The 22,618-nt window shown below is 42.2% G+C and overlaps 1 protein-coding gene across 1 annotated transcript in view; it reads right to left on the bottom strand.

Annotated features, from left to right (window-relative positions):
* Positions 1-1,707: 1,707 nt before the first annotated feature.
* Positions 1,708-22,618, bottom strand: part of SEPSECS (Sep (O-phosphoserine) tRNA:Sec (selenocysteine) tRNA synthase) — a 29,091-nt gene continuing 8,180 nt past the window's right edge. Inside the window, exons 6-11 of the mRNA XM_080917215.1 lie at positions 21,207-21,309; positions 16,950-17,079; positions 16,756-16,847; positions 10,236-10,329; positions 8,353-8,443; positions 1,708-5,692 (exon numbers count right to left, since the gene is read on the bottom strand). Coding sequence (XP_080773341.1) covers positions 5,392-5,692; positions 8,353-8,443; positions 10,236-10,329; positions 16,756-16,847; positions 16,950-17,079; positions 21,207-21,309 — 811 coding nt within the window. The 3' untranslated portion in view covers positions 1,708-5,391. The remainder of the gene's footprint in view (positions 5,693-8,352; positions 8,444-10,235; positions 10,330-16,755; positions 16,848-16,949; positions 17,080-21,206; positions 21,310-22,618) is intronic.

Raw genomic sequence — 22,618 nt, 5'->3', positions numbered from 1 at the left:
ACTGAGGCACATACTACACACAGCATAAGCTCTGACACATGGAATCATAATCTGTCCTACACAGAGCTCCAGGTGGCTCACAGGACACCAACAGGGTCCCTTGAAGACAAGGGAGAGAAGACAGCTCTAGCTCTTAAGAGGTCACAGGAGCAGACTTCTCTCACAAGGAGATTTAATAAAACTGTAAGGAGAGTGAATTAGCCGAGGGCATAGGTTAGCATTCCCAAGCAGGGAAGAACCAGAGGCAGAGCTCTGAGGAAGTGTGTTCTGGGGGACTGAGCAGCAGCAAGCTGGCCAGTTTGGCTGGACAGTAATGACAAAGGGAAGAGTCAGGAGGATGGAGGGAAAGGAGACAGGAAGGTTAAATGTGGTAGGGCCTCTTTAGAGGAGCAAGATGTAGGTCTTATAACAACATACGCAAAAACACGCAGTTCAAGCCTATTACAGGGACGAGCACAGGCTTGATTCTGGGGAAGATTTGAAAAGTAGGCACAACGTGACTATTATTCACTTATCCGACGGACTGGCAGGATCCTGACTTTGTAGCTCAGGGCGATCCTAAAATCACAATCCCCATCTCAGTCTCCTGGTTGTGAAGATTGCAGGAACGCACAAGCACACTGTGCATGACTTCTTGATATAAATACAGAGGGTGAGACAGTTAAGGCTGCCAGACTTTTCCTCACAGTGGGAAGGGGTATGAATAACTGAGGGGGAGGTCGGGGCTCAAGACGTTTTGAGGAGAAAGATCTAAGAATTGCGTTAAAGGACGACACGTCCAAAAGACGTGTTCTAGAGTTGGGTTCAGGAGCATGACCAGCGCCTTCCCCGGAACAGTTCTACAGCAACAGGCTAAAACACTGCACAAGTCATGCCATCCATCCCGAAACCACGGCAGGCTAAAACCCCTGCAGAAGTCACGGTGGCACGGACTTTCTCTAGACATCTAAGAATATACAGTCTGTAGTTCAGATGCAAAAAAAGTCGGTACACTTTAGTATGCTCTTTAACTCTCAAACGTAACTGTAAAACCAAAGGAAACTCATTAAAAGCCAAAATAGAAAGACTCTGAAAATCAAAATACAAACAAACAGAAAGGTCATCTAAAATCAAATTTGTTTTTGGAATTTCCACTATAAAGTGTAAAATTCACCAATAACCCGCCTCACAACACATTTTCATTTAACCGTAGCGCAGCTGAACCCGATCTGCCACTACTTCCTTACAGGCTCGTGCTGTTTGGGGCCTTAAAGCATTTATCCGCTCGGTCCTCACTGCTTAGGGTGGTCTCCATCCCACATCTGATGAGACAAGGTCTGGAGATGTCACATCATGAGTGCAGAAAGGTAAGAGGGAGACTCAAACTCCCTCTTAGTGGCAACTGCCTACGTTTAAAGAGCACAGGCCAACAGAGTATGAAGCTGACACATAGCTCTTATATTTCAAATAAACGGCCATGGCACGTGATTCCCATCCCAAGTCTGACTTTTCTCTGACTTCCGGGCGAGCAGTGAAGAGGAAAATAAAGTGTGCAGGACTTCAGTGTAGGTTATTAGTGCTTTCAGATTTCACCTGTAGTCATGATTCAGTGGATCAATATAAGCTACTGACAATGATTTATTAAAATTTTATTTCATGTAATAAATTATACAATTTTTTATTTTTAAACAGTTTATACCAAAAATATTTCTGGAATTGTTTTTCCCTTTTGGTAATATACAAGTCAGGAGGTTGATGTCCACATCACAGGATGACAGCCTAAACCCCCACCCCAGTTACACACTTAAACTTAGCCTTCCTTCACCTTTTCCCCAAAAGCTCCTATTGGCATTATTTGATTTAAAAAAAAAATGATATAAAGACAATCTGACTTTGCCCGAGGCCTCAGGTTGAACTGCAGAATACTAGCCAATAAGTTACAAAGTAATATATTCATTAGCTGTAAAAGCCTCATCTTCTGTCACACAGACCACGGGGCCAGAATCAAAGCAAAATGTAAGGCAGAAAGGGGGCATCAAATCAGACCTGCAGACTAAGGCTGGCCAAAGAGGACAAGGAAGGACCTAGCACCTGTTGGAAGATCCGAGGCACACATGCATGTGCATGCATATGATTCCCCGACGCAAACACGCATGCACACGCATACACGCGCTTCTGCTACCAGCGTGGTCAATTGGTTACCAAGTTACTCAGAGCTTATGAAATATCTGAAATTAACCAACTTCTGTGCATATAAAGCTGGGTTTCTTCCAACTCAATATATAAGGCTGATCTCATCAGTGTAAAGCAAAACCATTCTCCAGCTTGGCAAAAATGAGTGCATCCTAGACTGGGAGGCAAAGAAAATCCAATTTTCATCTGCACCAAATGTATTTCAAATTTTTCTCGGAGAACAGTATGAATGACCTTCATCATTGTTTTTCATTGCTGTTGTTTTCAATTGTTGGTTGCCTACTTCAGTGGAAAGACTCACAACTGAACTTGTCAGGATGAGGGGACAAACTCAACCTGTTTAAACAGGAGGACATTTGTCTAAGGTCGACTAACACTGATGGAAGCCAAAGCACAAGCATGTTCTGTGACAGTTCTTACTTTCCTGTGGTTAAAGAAACAGAATCAGTGAATCATTATGTGCTGGGTCAAGATATTAGGAAAATATTAATTTAAATCATACTTAAATTTACCATGTGCATATCAAAGGCCTGTTGGTGGAACAGAACTATATTATATAACCCATCTTGTGTAACTGAATTCAACTATTACCACAGGTCAGCAGGAAGATTCTTAGCTAACACTGGCTTACACGGCTCTGTCACATCCTTCCCTGACGGTGAGAACACACTTGAAAACACTTCTCCCTGCAACGTAAGAGACATTAGTGACCAAACATCCTGGGATTCAGTTTTCTTCTCCAGGCAGACTACTCCAGCCCAGTGACTTTAAAACACAACCTCCAAAGGTCTACTTTATGGCCTTGTTATAAGAGGGGCTGGGTCACAAGGACAGTAGTAGGTCTTAGGCAATGCTGGCACTGTGTCCTCCATAGCCACAGGCTGAGGGCAGCACAGGCTGATCAGGAAGCAAGGTCAGTGCTCCTGCAGAGTCAGGAACAGTCCTTTTAACAAGTGGATGTGAACAGGACAGAGAACTGGGTGAGTTATTCAGGGTTGGGGGAGGAAAAAACTGAGCTCTGTGACCTGAGGGTCAAGCATGGAGCCAGGAGGAACAGAGCTGGAATTTAAAAGTGCTTAAAAAGGAAAGGGTTAATGACCAAAACTGCAGTGGGTTTTATGCACCAGCAATAAAATGTTATACTGTATCAATCATTCACATGTAGGCTCGTGTAATTTATCTTCAATTAGAATTATTATCTATTCAGCAGCTGAAGCCCAGGAACTGCTGATACACAGCAGATGAGGAAGCATCTCCTGTCTCTGGACTCTGGCCTTCTTAAGCAAAATGATGATCACACAATATAGATCACTTGTTCTAGAAAATCATTCTGGCCTGGTGCGTAGGAAGTTGCACTGCCAGCATTTCCATCGGCAGAGAGACTGGGCCTCCGAGGCTTCATCTTGCTCCAGTGCAGTCCCGAATCCACGCAGGAAACAGCACAGAGCTTTCAACGCAGGGTTTACTCCCACGCAATGAGTCACCAGAGCTACCTGGGAGCCATTTTAGTGTCTGGTCTCCAAAGGCAGAGTACATCTAGGAACCACCCAGGTATCTGCAAGTGGGTTCTTTATCTCCACCCAGCCTTGACTCGCATGTGCATCAGTGGCTCACATGACCCAGCTTACGCGCTCCAAGCAGTGTCTAGCTAAGCTCGACTTTACAAACCCTCTAAGATCATATACAAGGAAGACTCCCTTTTCATGCACAGCTCAGTGCCAAACCAATACAAGAGTAGAATCCAGAGGTTAACACACCTGACCCACTGTGTGGGGAGAATATGTACAAGGAGAAGCTGAGTGCTTCACTTCAGAGAACTGGCTCCTTTGGAAGAGCAGGCCAGCGTTACTAAGGAAATCCTCTTGTAGCATTTACTACACCATGGGAAAATGTACAAAGGCATTTCCCCAAGTTATTCCTCCATGGATTCTTTTTCCCAGGAATATGCTCTCGGTAGAGCGACGCTCCACAGAGCAGGTCTGAGAAACACAGCTTTGGAATGGTTGTTTCCAAAGGCTTCACTAAGTCCCCAGTCTTGTTTGTTGTTGTTGCTTGTTTGGGTTTGTTTGTTTTGTTTTCTATAACTAACAAAAATCCTGGTTAGAGGTACTGGACCTAGAATTTTAGTCATTCATATATATATAGAAAGTGAACACACTGGTTTGCAGCACTGTATCATTTCTGACCTCCTTAGAAAGAACACGTTCAAAACCAAGCATACTAGCTAGTCCTAATGACGGCTGTGCACAATACCTGAATGAACCAGTCAGTTCATAAAGGCTGCTTAAATCCCAGACAGTATGTGGAATAATGTTCTCAGTTGGCCAAATGGAAAAATGAGCAGGCACTACAGAAAACCATTTGTAACAACTTGTTTGCAACTAATGACTCTTACTGTCACTAACAGCCTCTTGAAGTAGCCTTAGTAACATTCACAAAGCTAACATTTTTAAACTTTTACAGGCATGTATCACTGAGATGTGACTTTATAGGCATGTGAACAGCATGGCACCCACCGGAATAAACCATGACACCCATCACATCGCTAGGCACTGTTCTCACGGGGCCACTGATTGCCACCACAAACAGCACACGAGCCTCTCACTGAGGAGCTCACTTCCTTAAAACACATCACTACTGACATCCTAGACTGGAAAATCCTTTTGTGGAACGTGTTGGGTAGTAGGTAAGGTGCCGAGCAGAACTGCTGGGTTCTACCATCTAATGCCAGCAGCGGCCACTGTGAGTCTTTATATGCTGCTCGTATACAATGAAGCCGGGCCAGGAGAGAACTGCCCTTAAGCTTATGACTTGGCTCTGTTTCCTTGGGAAACGCCCCTCCTATAGGCACTGAGATAAGCTAAATAAACATCTGGCATTTAGCAGCATTAGAAACAGATCTTTCTCAATTCTGTGTGATTGAAAAACAATCTTTGAATGCTTTAGAATGGCTAAGAAGCACTCTGTAGTTGAGTGAGAATTACATGTAGCTTTATATTTTATATGAGTAAGAATCGTCTGAATTGTGTTCACTGCAAGTGCATATTATAACCTGCTAAGAATCATAAAGACTGAGGCAATCTAAGGATAAAAACGGTCACCAATAGCTTCCCTCAGACCAGCCTCTTCCTTGATGAAATATTCTCCATAAAATTCTCGATTCAAAAACTTTACATATATTGTTTAAGCTGCTTGTACGAACAGGCAAAAAGAGTGCTGTCATAAAGCAGGGCCTCGGTCGTGACCAAGCACGTCATCTAGTTTCAGAGCCACTTCCTCGACGTCCGCATCTTCAGCTTTGTGGGCCTCGGCTCCAGACAGCGGGCTTGCTTTGCTCTGGCCTTTTCTCACTATGTTCAAGCACTTGTCAAGTCTTGTGATGAACAGGTCCACATCCTGCATCTTCATCCCGATGGCTGCAGCTGCGTTGAGGTAAGCGCAGGGGTAATTATCCGTGTGGGACATGAAGCCTCGGAAAGTATGGCCGCTCACAGTTTGCACATTCCCAAGAGGCACAGCCCTGAAAGGGAAAAAGATTTATCAACCTGGCGTGTCTGGTGATGTTGAAGGATACCACCCACCCAGAAACGGGGCAACTGTCTCAGTAAGCTACAGCCAGTGCAAACACTGTCAGCTTACAATGAAACTGTAAAACACAGTTGCAAAGCCCCGCCTAGTGCTGAGCATTTGCTCAGCTTCTCTAACGGAGAGCGCAAGGCTCATCTTCTCCAGAGAAGTAAGAAATCTAGTCTTGCACCAAACCTAGGGTCTGACTGCAACTGTGTAAGCCAAAATGCTCTGTTTTAGTGTCACCTCACCATCAACAAATGGAAATTTCAATCCTGCAGCCAGCAGTGTGCAATGAAAGGGCCCACAGCAGGACCTAGGAACTAGGTAACTGCTTCAGGGGGATGTGGCCAGCAGACAGCAACAGCCACCAACAGCTTATGCATTACTTAAGGCTGATGTCCACAGCCTCCTTAGACACAGCAGCTTTTAGTCTTTCACTTTTTAAGGAACCAATTAAAGGTTGGGTATGGAGGGACACACCTTTAATCACGGCACTAGGAAGAACTTTTTGAGTTCCAGGCCAACCTGCTCTACAAAGCAAGTTCCAGGATAGCTGGAGTTACTACACAGAGAAACCCTGTCTGGGGGATGGATGTGGGAGGGAAAGGTGGGTTTAACAACAAACAAACAAACAAACCAAAAAGCATCAAAACTATGTGGCGTACTGACAGTTTCTCAAGTTAAAAGCTGAACTGACCTAAGTTATAACTGTTTTCTTTGAATAAGCTGTCATTAGCCAGGTGTGGCTGGCACTAGAAGAAAGGGAGGAGGATCCCAAGGCCATCCAGGCTGCGTAGCAAGTCACTAGCTAAGGGCCAGATGAATGGCTCAGTGGTTAAGAACTCATACTCTTGGGCTGGAGAGATGGCTCATTGGTTTAGAGCACTGACTGCCCTTCCAGAGGTCCTAAGTTCAAATCCCAGCAACCACATGGTGGCTCACAACCATCTGTAATGAGATCTAATAAACTCTTCCGGTGTGTCTGAAGACAGCTACAGTGTACTCATATATAATAAATAAATCTTAAAGAAAAAAAAAGAACTCATACTCTTATTTCAGAGTACACAGAGGATCCAAATTCTATAACCAGCTCCTGGGTCAGTTAGCTTGCAAGCCCAAATGCTCTCCTTTGTAAGAGCTGCTGTGTTTATGATGTCTCTTGGCAACAGAACCCTGACTAAGACAGTGTGATCAGAATAAAATGCTCTCATGGAGATGTATATGATGAAGATCATTTAGAGTAAATACCTGATTTTGATGCCATGCAAATGTGAGTGGAAAGTGTGCTTCTCAGTGCCAGTTGCCAAGAGCGATGTAATCACTTCAGTGCTCTGGTTAGTTTTGGTTTTTGTTCTGTTTTATTTTTTGTCAATACAACCTAAAGTCAACTAGAAGATGGAACCTCAGAATGGATTGGCCTCTGGGCTTTGGAACATCATCATGATTGCTAATTGATATCGGTGGGCCCAGCTCACTGTTACTCTAGGAAGGTGGTCCTGGACAGTTTAGCTGAACATAAATGAACCAACTAGCCTGTAAGTATTTTTCCTCAAAGGTGTGTACACTTCAGCTCCTGCTTGACTTGCTACCCTGACTTCCCTTGAGGATGTACCACGACCTGGAGTATAAGATAAAGAAGTGCTCTTTCCTTCCCAATTTGTTTTTTTTGTCAGAGTATTTTAATGACAGCACATAAATCTAAGTAGAACAATTACAAAACAGTAGTTCCTTAGCAACATTTCCACGTGAAATTGGTAGGAAACTATTATAGTACTGAAGATCATCTAAGAAAGAATTAAGACAAAAATCTACACAGAACCTAGGCCTATGTGGGAAGCTGAGACAGGAGACTTAAAAGTTCTAGGCCTGAGTGGGCCATACAGTAAGTTAAAAGTTCAGACCCTGCCTGAAAATCAAGAGTTGGGGGTTACCTGTGGTCATGTCCTTACCACCACCTTACCTCGGGACCGAGGTTCAAGCCTAGAACCAGTGTGGCAGCAGCAACAACAGCAAAAATCTATCCAGAGAGGCACTGAAATAAGACTTCTGCCTTCCTACACTCTGACCACAGAGTCCAGAGGTGGGGCATTAACAGCCTCCCCGGGTTTATCGTATTGTTCTTTGGCCACAGTGAATTCTCAGGCACAGGTCAGCATACAGGGAGAGACTACTGACGAGAGTTCTTGATTAAACATTTCTTTTTTTTAAAGAAAAGCCAACACAAGCACTTTTACTGTAGTAAAACTTGAAACTCATTATGTGGGGTGGGGTGGGGTAAAGGAGTCAGACGAAAATAATTTATTTCACTAACTCACTATACAGGACAGCAAAGGGCAGGAAGGGCTGGAGAAGGAAAAGCCAAAAAGCCACAATCAGCAAAAAGCAAGCACTAAAACCCACGAGGTACCAGGCTTTCACTTGGCAGCATCACCTAAGCAGCACCTTCCCTTTGGACTCTTAAGTTCTCAAAGTTTAGGAAGTGGAGCCTGGAAGTTACAGGATTACACAAGAACAAACAGGGTCTACAAGCTAGACATCCCTGCTGGAGGGACAGACAGTGTCGTACAGGTGACATTGAACGCAGACAACCCACCTCTTAAATCCACTCACCTGGCTCCAGAAACCTGTCTGGTAAAAAGCATTGAGCCAAGCTGAGTGACAGCTTTGTCATGGTGCCCATCCAGTGTCTTAAGTGTCATAGCTAGGAGAGGAAAAAAAAAAAAAATCAGCAAGCTCTTGGATTACAAAACCACTCCAAACAAATCATGATAAGGAAACTGCTTTCATGCGCTGCCCCATGGCCCAACAGCACTTTACTGTACTTGACAGATTACAGCAAATATTGTTTCCCTATCAGATAAATTTAATTTTGAATTTGAAACATGTTCACAATCACGGACAAAATTCCCATATCTCCCTTTTAGAAAATTAATTTTCCAGATAAATACATAGAACAATTAAGTGATCAATGGAGCTGCTAACTGAATTCAACCAACTTGGAAGAACTTCAGTAACAAGAATGTGGAGTCTTTCATCTCGGTCCATGGAAGACCAAGGTCAACTTGTGCACACACAGATGTAACACTGACCCTCTGACACTGCGTGGTAAGCTGCACCCTGTACCCACCACTGCCTCAGCCATTGCTCTCTGAAGACTCGCTGGTCTTGCTGCACCTGGTACACACATCTCAGCCAACCTTAGGCAGTTCTGCATGATGGTTTATTATCTCCGTACCAGAGGGAGGGAGAAGGAGGGGCCAGTAAAACACAGAAGAACTGATGCTCTAACTACCCGCATGACCTGCTGTGTGGGCGAAGAATTAGGGGCTATGTTTTAGGTATTGGGACCCACGTTTCTCCATAGATGCCCATTCCAAAAAGGCTTTAGTTATAAATGATTCGATTTCCTCAACTGCATGAGAAATATAAAACATGTTCTACTTCACATATTCATAAACTAATTATAAAGCTTTTAAGTTACTTAAGAATGTTAATAGTCAAGTATTCAGTTTTTTGTTTTTTGAGGCAGGTTCCTCTGTGTATCCCTGGCTGTCCTGAAACTCCCTCTGTAGACCATGTTCACATTGCCTCTGGAATGAAAGGGATGTGCTGCCATAACCTGGCTCCATTATTCACTTTCCAAAAATGCTTTGTATTTATGTGTGTGTGTAGACACGTGCATGTGTGTTCAGGTGTCTTTGTATTTATGTGTGTGTAGACACGTGCATGTGTGTTCAGGTGTCTTTGTATTTATGTGTGTGTAGACACGTGCATGTGTGTTCAGGTGTCTTTGTATTTATGTGTGTGTAGACATGTGCATGTGTGTTCAGGTGTCTTTGTATTTATGTGTGTGTGTAGACATGTGCATGTGTGTTCAGGTGTCTTTGTATTTATGTGTGTGTAGACATGTGCATGTGTGTTCAGGTGTCTTTGTATTTATGTGTGTGTAGACATGTGCATGTGTTCGGGTGTCTCAGCAGCTATGAGCCGGCCTTGCCAGAACTAGGAACCGAATTTACATCCTCTGGAGGAAGAGCAAGCGCTCTTGACCAACAGGCATCTCTCTAGACCACTGTATTCATTTCAGTAGTTCAGCTATGTGACAGAAACACTAGTCCTTATATCAGCAGATCAAGTCACAAAACAGTTCTTCCTAACACGCAGAAGCTGAGAAAATCACGCAAAGGCACCAAAGATGCGGTGTTGGCGCTTTGTTAACCAAGCAAACTGTCATAAGAAGCAAGCCCAAAATATATATTTTTAAACGAATATACATATGTATATATTCATTAAATTTACCACCAATCTGATTCCCTCAGGTGACCTTAGAGAAACATTAAAGCATTTCTAAAGACTAAGTAAACCAAGTTACCAATTAATACTGGGATGGATTTAAAAATATCAGCATAATCAAAACAATTTACTGTTTCTAAAAAGGACAACTTCTTTCCAAGAATATCTCAAGTATTTTCCTATTAAGGGAAGAAAATTACCTAACGATATGGGGTTGTGAGGTGTCTGCAGTAGTCTTTCATTGTGGGCCTCTGCCAACTTCTTTAGTTGGGTGGATAAATAGACAAACATTTCCTGAAATAACAAAATATCACATTTAAAAGTCAAATTCAACTCAAAGGTAAAACAAAATGTGGTTGGCATGAAGTATATGCTATTCACCATCTCATCCGAGACTCTCCCTTACCACAGGACTGGGGAGGCAGCCACAGCCCACTTCTAGGCATCTCATCTCTGCAGAACTTTCAGAGCTAACCCTTCAGAATTATGCTGGTTGGAAGGGCACATTGTTAAGCTGTTCAGGCTAGAGACGCACTTTGATCCTCCAGTCTCTGCTTCCCACATAGCTGGGACTTTAAGTATGTACTGACACACCGGCAAGAGCAAGCACTACGTAACTAGCCATCCATTTCTAGACACAGACCAGCACAGCAGACGACTTCTCTTCCAACTCTTCAGCACGCAGCACTGTTCTACACAGGGCAGAGTGATCCCTCCACACCTCCTCAGGTGACTTCCCTTAGTAACTACTAAACAATCTCTTCAAAGCTGAGATGTATCCATTTAGTATGCAAGTCACACAGTAAGTGGTAGTTTAAGAAGTGCCTGCCATGGATGTGTGTGCATGTGTGTACCCCCAGGTCAAACCAGGGCCTGGTGTGTGCCAGAGAAGTGCTCTACCTCTCAGCCATCCGCCAGCCTCAAATCCACTCTGCTTAAGAGTAACAGCTAAAATACCAATCCTCTCAATTCAGACTACGTTTCTAAGACTACGTTGTACTACTTTGCCAACAGCATAGAAACGTAATGAGTATTTCTTATTTCTGAGTCTAAAAGTCACATGTGTAGACGTGACAGTGTAACTGAGTCAGCAGCTGAAGCTTTTTCCTCTGTCTGCTTTGGAGATGGTGTAGACTAGGAGCCTACCACGTCCATCTGCAGTACAGTAAGTCACTTTCACTGACCTCCATCCACAGCCAAGCCCAAGTTCTACAGAGACACCACGGCTAACAGGGAAAAGGACACTTTCCAAGTTCAAAGGCCACAAAAGCTGCTTCTGCCTCCTCCCTAAGCAGCCCTCTCACTGCCCAGATGGACAGCTACACCTGGTAACCCACACATGGGGGGCTGCTGTCCAGTACTATGAACTCCCAGGCTCCTTAAGCTACAAGGCCTCACCTGTGCCAACGCCAGTATTTTATATTCTCACCTAAAGTGTTACACTAATAATCATCCTTAAATTGGGAGTATTTTATAAGAACAATTCTTAGCATGTCAAAAACATAAACTATTCGATTACTAAAGTAGTTCTTTTAATAACCAAAAAGTTTTTAAAAAATCACAGCTGATATCCATTAGATGGGGTAAGGCTTCCTCTTATCATTCATTCATTCATAAATAAATAAATAACAATTATTAGCTATCAGAAATATAAATTATATGGGTGTTTTGCCTACGTGTGTGTGTGTGTGTGTGTGTGTGTGTGTGTGTGTGTGTGTGTGTGTGTGTGTGCTTGGTGCACATGGAAGCCAGAACAGGGTGTTGGTTTTTCTGAAACTAAAGTTACAGATGACTGTGAGCCACGTCCCCTGGAAGAACATCTTTCTAATCCTGTTTTCAAGTCTTTCTATTCCTTAGATTTGCTTTCAGCAGTGCCTACATTTTCAGAGCTATGTAGAGCAGTAACTCACCGAGCAACTAACATTTCTAAGGAGCTATTTTTTCCCCAAACACATTTATTAACATTTGATACTTACCTGAATCTCAAAATACATCCCTAGTACAAGCTATGTTTGATAATGACAGCAACAACTGTCATATACAAACAAAACAATCCCACCCTGCATTGAAGAATTAGTATTCTCCTTAAGTTTCTACTTATTTCTTTTACATCCTTTTCCTATACAATTCTTAACTTCATTAAACTCTAAATAAATACAATTAGAATAAATTTTTTGAGAAATATTTAAAATAACTGTGGTCATTTTCAGAAATGGGGTGGGAAAATATGTGAAAAGATATCTTTGTACATCTTATATATTTTCCTAGATCTCCAAACCACTAGTCTAAATACTCCTTCAAAAAATAGATCATGTAAGAACCATACAGATGTAAAAATACCAAGAACTTTATGGCAATTAGAACAACTGAAAATCTCTTATTACTGTATCAGCTCCTAAAAGAAGAATCCATGAATTTCATGTGTATATTTTCATCTCCTATGAAGTACACATTGCAAATTTTAAATGCTCTGCACATTTTTTTTTTAAAGACCCCTTATTTCCACCTAGATATGAGATGCTAATGTTTCATTATTCATACTATTTACTAAAATCCTAACACTTCCAAACTCTTGTTAGCAGGAATAACCCTGGTTGTCAAGAAAGGTCCTTTATATGGATCCCTATGTCCCCCTGGAAACAGGGTTTGTTCATTTATTGTTAAGCATGTATGAAAGAAACAAAGTTCTTTAACCTATTACTTCAGTGCTGAAACAGTTTAACAATCACACCAGCAGAACAGAACCTAAAGATTATTTACTTTGTACCTGAGCTAGGTTTTCTCTAAAACAGAAAAATGTTTCCTCACTAACAGCTGTAGAGTGCCTGCAAATGTATGTATGTATGGTCATTAGAAAACTGAATTTGCACATGTTCAATTCTAATCCATTAATAAATTACTTTTAATCAATTCTATCAATCACTGGCTAGTGCCAGCAAAGTTGAGAGGTTCAGATGTGTTGAGACTTGGTCTCACAATAGAGCCTAGATGGTCCTCCCTTCTGAATGCTGGGATCACAGGTTCTTATCTCCATCCTTAGCCAGAATTCAGTTTTAACAGTAACTAATATCAGTATGAAAATCTTTATAAAGTAATGAAATCTCATGTATCCTTAGTATTAAAGTAACACAATTTAAAAAATTATTTTCACATTTAGTTCACACCCAAAACAAAGGATTTCAGTATCTTTATAGAGGTAATAGGTAAACTAACAGCTGAAACTGTAATATACTGAGCTGTACTATAGCCCATGTATTAGAGTACTGAATGTCCTATTAATATCACCACACTTTAAACCTATCTCTCAGGATACTGTATGGCTATCCCACACTAACACTGAGCTAAGCAGTTTTTACCTGATGCATGAAGGTGCTGCAGAACTTGTACTATTTTCTGCTACAGTTAAATCTATAACTGACATTTACTATAAAATACTTCTGTAACGGAAGAAATTTATAAGCAGCCCAAGCAAACGTGTATAGAAAGATCTTACTTCAAGAAATGAAATAATATTGATTTTCTATGCCCTTTGAGCTGTATTTAACTTCATTTTAGAAGACTTTCACTACAGATAAACTGAACTGTATACCTGAATGCTAATGTCAGCTATATTTCTAGAACAAAAACAGAAAACCTTATGCCATAGTTCATGATGTTAATGAAAGGAGCTGACTTATATTAAGCATTATATTTTGTGTGTCCTTTGGACTGCAGAATGAGCTGTAGCCATGAGACCCAGCATCCAAACTACCCTCACCAGAGTCCAGATGTGCATAGTTCATTCAACTTCCAAGAGCAGGTCTTGAACTATGTCTGTGTAACATGTTGCTTCATGTGATGGGGTGAGCAGAAATGGTGACCCATATATGTCTTAAAAAGTGTGTAAGGAACCAAAGCATGGGCAGATGGGCAATGGTACGGATACACACCCACACACAAGATGTCTATAGCTAAGGAAAAGGGTACTAAATATTGTGGTCCCCACTGTGGCTGGCACCAAGGATCTACACACACTCAGTAAGTCTTGCCTAAGTGGAAAAACACTGCCTTCAAGGTGCTGAAACCCCACATCCAGGTGCCAAATCAGACACATGCAAGATCAAGAATCCCACTTTTTAGGGCACAAATGAGCCACTGCTTCTGAAACTTAGCTCTTCTCCTAGAACAGTTTGTCCTCTAAGCGCCAGCTCACAACAGCACTCTACTCCACTCCTGTTCTGTGCTTGTCTAATTCAGCAGACACTTGCAGCAGTAAACGACCATCTGCCACCCTGGGCGGCTAAGCCTTCTCTACGGAGAGCTCAGCAGAACTGAGGACAAACTTCTAAGGCTGATCTTTCTTTTTGCATAAAGAAACTCAGAGAAACAGCTCTTGTATTTTAACCTCTTTTCTTAAAGGCACCCACGTCTAAGTCCTGGTCATTCCTCCCCACTATGGAGCAGACGCACTGACCAGGAAGGGGCTAAGGGCAAAGAGGCTCAATTCACACGCAAAGTTCCACTCTCTGATCCTTTCACCCTCCAAAAAGGAAAGCTGGAGAAAGGGAATGGCTTCAAGCTGAGTTCTTGTCTGCCTCTACTATGACAAAGGTAAAGCCTTTTCTGAAGAGATATAGCTGGAAGAAATAACCTCTAAAAATACCATTGTGGGTAATAAGAGCACAGAATAAAAAGAAATCCTAAGTTTTCCTTTAACACTCCTTTTTTTAGTACACATAACAGCACTAAGAAAAAAGGCTCTCTCAGTGATGGTTTATAAATAGCTCTGGCTGGCGCAAAACAGCTTTGCCTCAGCTTCTCCACAGCTGAACCAATAACCGACCATGATGAAATGTTCACAGCAGAGAGAAGTCCATTTAGACAAAGCCCACTACATTTCTGCATCAAATCCAATAAAAACAATGTTTATGCTACGTGTACAGCAATTGTGGTTATGGAGGAGATTCACATTTTTCTCAGGAAGACCTACTGGGTGAAAACATCAAAGAACAATCTTATTTTCAAGCAATGCTAGAGTTCTCAGAAGAGTATTTTACTATTCTGAAAATTGCTCCATTAGACAGCCTTTGTTCTATGTAAATTCTACACAAAAATGTTAAATAAAATCAGCGAGTGCACATGTGAGCTCTGGTGTTTTAAATGCCTCCACTAGATAGCACAGGGGTCACAGGGTCAGTCAGCATCCTTATGCTCAAATGCCTAGCATGACAGGACTGACCATGCATTCCCTCAGTGCTGTGTGAATAGCTGCAGAGAATGAGTGCAGAGAAGACAGTGCTGAGGCAGGACACAGGGGCCTGGGCAGCCCCACACTCAGTCTTCACCAGCATTCTGGGACTTGCAAATGGCAGCCAGTCCTCGGTTTAGTACATCTTCCCAGATCACAATTTCATATGTAAAACGGGGGCAATTCCTACCACATGGTGAAAACTACACTGAAGAACATACGTAATGAACCTAGCAGAGGACCAGTGACGAGGCTTAGTAGACCGCACAGGCCTGGCCACCTGAGCTCAATCCCTGGAACTGACAGTGGAAGGCGAGAACCAACTCCTGAAAGTTGTCTTCTAACAACCACAAGTGCGAACCCATCACCTGAGAATCAGTGTATAACAGTGACACTTTCATGGCAGTAGAAAACTATAGTTTCATTCCTACGTGTAAAGCCTGTTATCTGGTTCAGCCAAGTACAATTTATACATATAAAACCTCAAGTATACGAGTTCCAAATGTTCACATTCTCTGAATTTTGAAAAACATACTCAGCCACAAAACCACTTCCACTAAGGACATAACTGTAAGGCATCTCACCACCCCCAAAAGGTGCCTCTCTGGTCCTAGCCTCTAGTGCTCATCTGTTTCCTGTCCCTGTCTCTTCTAGCTTTTCCAAGGTGGGCATACGGATGGGACCGCATGAGTCTTGTGAGGCAGCCGCTCGCCATTTACTGTCATGCAGCTGGAGTCGGGTCCTGCCCACTGCTAAGGAAAGGTACACCAGTGGGCTCTGCTGTTCACCAGATGAGGAACACTTCCTTCCAGGTGTGGGCACCCAACTATAGGCTCTCATACAAACTCAAGCGCCATTCTCTTGAGTAAACAGCTAGAAGCAGAAGAGCTGCATTGGGTGATTATGTTTATCTTTTAGGTGTTGCCACACCATCCCACCGAAACTAGCCTTCAGCCTTCCATATCACTGCAAAGAAAACTCTTCCATTTTTTTTTTTCAAGAGCCTCTATGCCAAAAGTGGTGATAGATGCTTGGAGTGGCAGCACCAAGGAAGCAGAGGCAGGAGGACTACCCCAAGTTTGCCTTATCTACATAAGCAATCTCCAGACCAGCCAGAGCAACACAGCGAGACCCTCTTCAGAAGAAGCAAAGCAGAGCTGGTGAGACTGCAAAGCAGGAGAAAGGCCCTGCCTCTTAAGCCTGATGACCTGCACTCTGCTCCCAGATTGTCCTCTGACGTGCACGGACACACACATGCCATGGCACACGCACATGAGCCCCCAAGTCCATGTAAAAGAAAACTGTTTAAAGATAATAAACATAGAAGGGGGATTCCTTTACGTTTAGGTGAATTCGCAATGCGATGTTTCTAAACAAATACTAACTGTAACAGTAATGCATCTGGACAGACAGGATGTCTTCTGCTAGAGGACAAGCACCAACGGTGGCTCCCACCCTAGAAGAGCAGCACTCAGCACACAGGCGGACCTCACCTTTCTGTCCTTCAGCAGCTTCTTGTAGCCACTGCAGCCGAGTGACAGCAAGGTGATGAGGACGTCTAAGGACGGCGAAGCTGAGGCTCTTCCTGAAAAGACACAGGGCAGGTGGGGCTGACGGGAGGCTCTGGGAGACAGGGTTCATCACAGTCTGTTAGTTACCTTCCCCAAAAGCCAAGTTATCCACTTACCTGGATACATCTTGCTGATTTCCTGAATGAAGGGATCATTAAAGCCAGCAATTATAGCACCACCTACTGGAACCATAAAATTTTTGTCCAAGCTCTGAACGAAAACGTCAATTCTACCAACCCGAGCCCCCTAGAATCAAATAACATGTGGGTCACATGTTAGTCACTATGAGGACAGACAAACTGCTATTAACAAGTAAAGGCCACAAGAACAACAAGAACAACAACAACAAAATCATCTTCTACAAAAGGATACATACAAATTTAATTTCATCCCACATTTGCAAAAGCTGCTACTAATTTTACCTTAATTATAAAGTAAAGTGAGTAAAACAGTGCAGACTGTAATTGGCTTTGCAGCAGGGCAGGTCCAGGGTTTACAGGACTAAACCACAGCTCTGAGCAGAGCTCACTTAAGTGGAACACGACCACTTTCACATATTAATCACCAACTCTGTGAAGCAGGTGGGACTTCATTACAGGAGGAATTCCTCTGTAACAGCGTTTGACCCTATGCGATGCACCTGCCCTTTATTAGACAGTAAGGGCTGCAGTGATCAAGATGTTTAAATACTGGCATCACAATCTAATAAACTACAGCTGCCCCAAGTGCCAAGTGGTGAAAAATTAAGTGCCTCTCTCCGATACTTAGGATAATCTCATTTTTTTCTTTTTTAGGTTTATTTGTTTGTTGGTGCTGAAGACTGACCCTAGGGCAAGGCAAGCAATGGGCTCCAAGCTCAGACTTTAAACAAGCTCTACTTCTATAATGACTGACCACAAAAGAGAAGCCAAGTTTTAAGTTTATCACTGATGAATGGCAATTTCATTTGTATATTCCTGGCAGCTCCAAAAGCGATACTTCTCCGAACTGTGGTCCTTAACATCGTGACCTTAGACAGTTTTGTTCCACAGCAAATGAACTTAAAATGGAAGTCTAATATCCTGGCACAGAGCGGAACATGCACCTACTGGAAATGTGGAACCAAGTTCTGCTTCCCATCCGACACAGCTGTGACCTTCTGTCTAATGTGGTGCAATTTTCTCCTCTTAAAAACAGAGATACTATCTAAATTTCAACTCACAGTGTTTCTTTATCTGCAGCCACAGATTCTCAATCTGTGTTCACAATCTACATTCCTATTAATATTATAACCACATTTGACCTTCGTTCTCACATTTCCTGCCTACCTCTGTATCTCAGGGAGAATGGAAATCGTAGATAGGCCTAATCTGACAGACCAGATGTGGGCAACAGGTAGAGGCAGCAGTGGCTGGGGAGGGGAGCAGACCACTCTTAGACCATCACCTGACTGTTTCAGCCTTATCCTTGCCGTGACTCTTACTTCTTAACAAACTATGAACAGAGGGAAAGCCACCTTACCTTACCGCAGGAAGAGGAAGCATCACAAACAGCAACAGAATCAACAATGGGAAAGCACAGCAAGCTGTCCCAGGTAAAAAGCGGCAGGAAGTAAGTGTCTAGGCTTTCTGGGAGGAACTGAGCCTACACTGCAGTGGGAAGGCTGTGAGGAGGAGTCAGCACGCCAGGCTGCTTGCTGTAGCACTTTCTCACCATGAAAACAAGCAGGCCACACTCCCTACACTAACAAAACTTCCTTAGCTGCCGCTAAGGAAGAAAAAGAAAAAACTAGCAGGGCACAGCATTGCTGTGTCCTCAGCATGCATTTTGTTGGCTCACACACTAAGGGGACCCAGAAGATCTACTGAAGGACATGACAATCAGACATGAACTCAAGTAGCAGTGACACTCTTTGCTCCAGTTCTTAACAAGTGGAGTTATTGCTTCCCACAGTCTGGAACTTCACAGTCCATTGAAACAGTCAATCCTACACATATTTTTATAGCTCTACCGTGTGCTTCTCTGTTAATCTGCCCTAAAAACTCAAGTTAGGCACTTCAGTAAATACGTGAATGAAGTGTACTTCTTAAGACTTCTTATACAGAATATCCTATCTGCACAGAACTAAGTCATTTGGGGGCATCTTTTGAAAATTCAACATTTCAGATATGATGGTTTTCTTCACTGGCCACATGGTTACTGTGATACTGTTTGATAACGTTTAAGAGGAGATCTGGGCCCTGGCATTGACTGTGTGCAGCTGTGAGACCTCAGGCCAACCACTTAAACGACCGAGCTTGTTCCCTCATATATGACAGGAACAATAGATACTACACCTTAATTTATTAGGACAATAAATATATAATAATAAATAAATATATCAATAAACACTAAGAGCCTAACTAATGCCTGAGACACACAGTGGGTCCTTGCACTGCCTCAGCTATGAGTGAAGGTTAACTTTATAATGTCACGACAGAGCAGTCAGTACTCAACAAAACCCATACACTTATGTGGTTTAAGTGACAGTGTCATGACCTCCTCAAATAGGCCAATTTGCAGAAATGTTTATTGTCTACTTAAAGACAATCAATTTTAGAAGGCAATATAGTGCCGACAAGAACCTGCATCTGAAAACTTGCACGTGGGTGATGATGAAGTGGTCACAGGAAGAGAGGCCCAAGCACGTCTTTCCCGTCAGCTCCATAGCTCCCTCACATCTTGCTCTCTAAGGATAACAGCCCATTTTCTACATTCCAGAGTATGTTGTGAGCCCCAGAACACTGAGCACTTTTCAATTAGGGAATAATGACTCATTTGGGACTGCAGAGTCCTCAGCAATTAGAACAATTGCAGCTCTAGTATGAAGACCAGAATTCTGATCCCAGCACCCTATGTCAGCTCACAAAGCACCTTCTACTTCAGATCCAAAGGATGGAATGCCTCTTTGTCTCCCAGTAGCTCTCTCTCATACACATTAAATAAATCAAAACAAACCTTTAGAATGACGTGTGTGAAAACAATATAGCCAGTAGAATGCATAAACAGATACCTAATGAGGCCTAAAGTATTTGGAAAGATGTACTCAGTGACTATACTATATGACTTTAGTAGGTCCACAGGAACAGAAACTGCTCATTAGAAACAACAAAGGTTCTGATAAGACAGCTATGGTCACCTGCTCCTTCCTTTCATAAACCTTTAAGATGCTAATGCACTTGAATTTGGAAAGCATCAAAGACACAAGGGGGAGAGGCCGTGGTTATAGCATTTGCCACCCACCCTGACAGCTTGAGCTCAGTCTGCAGAACCCACGAGCTAGAAGCAAAGAATTGACTCCTACAAGTTGCCCTCTGATCTGCATATACATGCTATGGCACACGTGTATGCATGAACACACACACACACATATACATATGCATTTTAATACTTAAAAATTAAAGAGAAGAGCATGAGGAAGGAGGGGCACAGAAGTGTTTTCAGAAGCTCCGTCACACATCCCTGTGCCCCTTTCCTCTGCTTTCATACCTGATCCAATGCATGGATCTGTGAGGCAGCCTTGAAAAGTTAAGAAATGATGAAAAGACACGAGAAGTAAGGGGATATGGAGAGGTCAAAGGGCAGCAGCTATTAAAGGATTTTTAAGATTCTGGAAAATGTTCTTTTTTTTAATTTGAAAATGTGTTTTTATGTATTCACGTGATTTCATCTTACTCTTCTTGTGTTCTTATTTCTTCTATATAATCATCAATATAGTTAAAATTAGAAAAATAAACATTCTGGATTTTAAAAAAAATCTCAGAAGAATGCCACTGAAATATTTGTGTGTTGATTCAGGACCATCAAACTATTTCACAGGGGCTGGAAACAATACCTCATCCACTAAGAACACTGGCTGTGCTCCCATGAAGACCAGAGTTTGGATCCCAGAACCCACATGCTTCACATATACGTAAAACCCTAGCTCCAAGGAGGATGAAGACAGAGAATCACCAGGGCTAGCTGGCTTCCAGCCTAGCTGAGAAAATCCAACCATAGGTTCAGGAGAGACCCTGCCTCAGGAGAAAAACAGAAGGGCACTCAACGCCCTCTTCTGAATCCCAACTACACAAACTATCATGCTCACACAGACACAATGGTGTGCACACACCACACACTTACATACAGAGATACATGCACACACAAAATATATGCATAAACAAATAAGTCTTTAAAAGCTACTATTCAATTACCATCATACTAATAATGACTAGGAATAATGACTCTTACTGATAGAATACTGAATACAAGTTCTTAATGTTCTCTGAAGGACAGAGAACTAAATAACGTTTACTGTTTTGGGTTATAGAAAAAGTCATAATCCCACAGCATATAATATTAATATAATAATTCACCTGCTGAATGAGATGCATGCACTTTGAAGACTGTAATCCATAAGCGTTGTTGACTACATGCGGAATGTCATAATTAGCACAAATCACAGCCAGTTCTTCTAATCTATAAACATAAACATTTACAGAAAGACATACTCTTACTGTGCTTTATAAATAATTATGGAAAGTTTTTATTAATAGCCAGTCTTAAGGTACAGCAGGAAAAGGGAGAGGGGATGACAAACTGAACTCCCTTGTAGCATCTTTACATGTAATTCACCAGCCTGGAAACACAAAGCAAAAATTTAGGAAACCTAGAATACCTTTTAATGGTACCAATACATGAGAAAAAAATGTATTTATAAAAGCTTATGACTTGGGAGGCAGAGGCAGGAGAATCTCTGAGTCTGAGGTAAACTGGGTCTACATAGTAAGGTTCAAGCCAGGTCTACACAGTAAATTCCAGGCCAGCCAGGCTACATAGTAAGACCCTGTCTAAACAACAAAAAAAGCTTATGAGGGCAATGTTTAACTAATTCCCAAACTGCTTACAAATAAGACGAAGATGCTATAACCCCACAGAGCGCTGTGACCCTGTTCCTACTGTTCTGACAGCTCACCATATCGAAGCTAGTGCTGGGAAAACAATGAGCATGTCTGAAAACCTTAAGCTCACAGGAGGAAAATTACAACTGCCTAACAACCTGGATACAGCCTTTAAAAACCACATTCCTTTCCTCTTCATTTGAAACTCCCCTACAGAAAGACAATGTGAGTCTAATGTATGTTAAATATGCTCACCACAATGCAGCAGAGGTCCTTGTGACTAAAACTTCCTGTAAAAATGTCAGCACACTGAAAAACTATAACTAAATCCTATGATGCAATTAAACTGATTTTTAATGCTTTGTTTCACAAAATAGAGCAATTTGGACATAAAGCATTTTAAATTATCTTTCTAAAAGGAGGTATTTAAATACAGGGCAAATGGATCTCTGTGAGTTTGAGGCCAGCCTATTCTACACAATAAATCTCAGACAAGTCAAGAGACACACAAGACCCTGTCTCAAGTAAGTAATAAGTGGTATGGTCTTAATACTAAGATATACATGATGCATCTTTTTTTCTAGATGTGGGCAAATATGTTTTAAAACTATAAATGGTAATAAGATCATGTTCATATATCAGAAAATCTCAATTTGCTTCTTTCAAGTATTATAAATTGTGGTGGTAGTTTAGGTAATAATGGTCCACATCTGCTCAAATACTTCAATCCTTAGTTGTCGGGAGTGTTACTACTTAAGAAGGAACAGGACGTGTGGCCTTGTTGGAGATGTGTCATGGAGGTAGGCTTTTAGCTCCAAAAGCCCAAACCAGGCCCAGTGTCTACCCCGCTGCCTGCAGCCCTTGACTTAGAACTCTCAACTTACTGT

This window comes from Micromys minutus, assembly GCF_963924665.1.
Source record: "Micromys minutus genome assembly, chromosome: 1".
Classification (NCBI taxonomy): Eukaryota; Metazoa; Chordata; class Mammalia; order Rodentia; family Muridae; genus Micromys; species Micromys minutus.
Note: the sequence above shows the minus strand (reverse complement) of the source record. Positions and strands in the feature narration are given on the sequence as shown.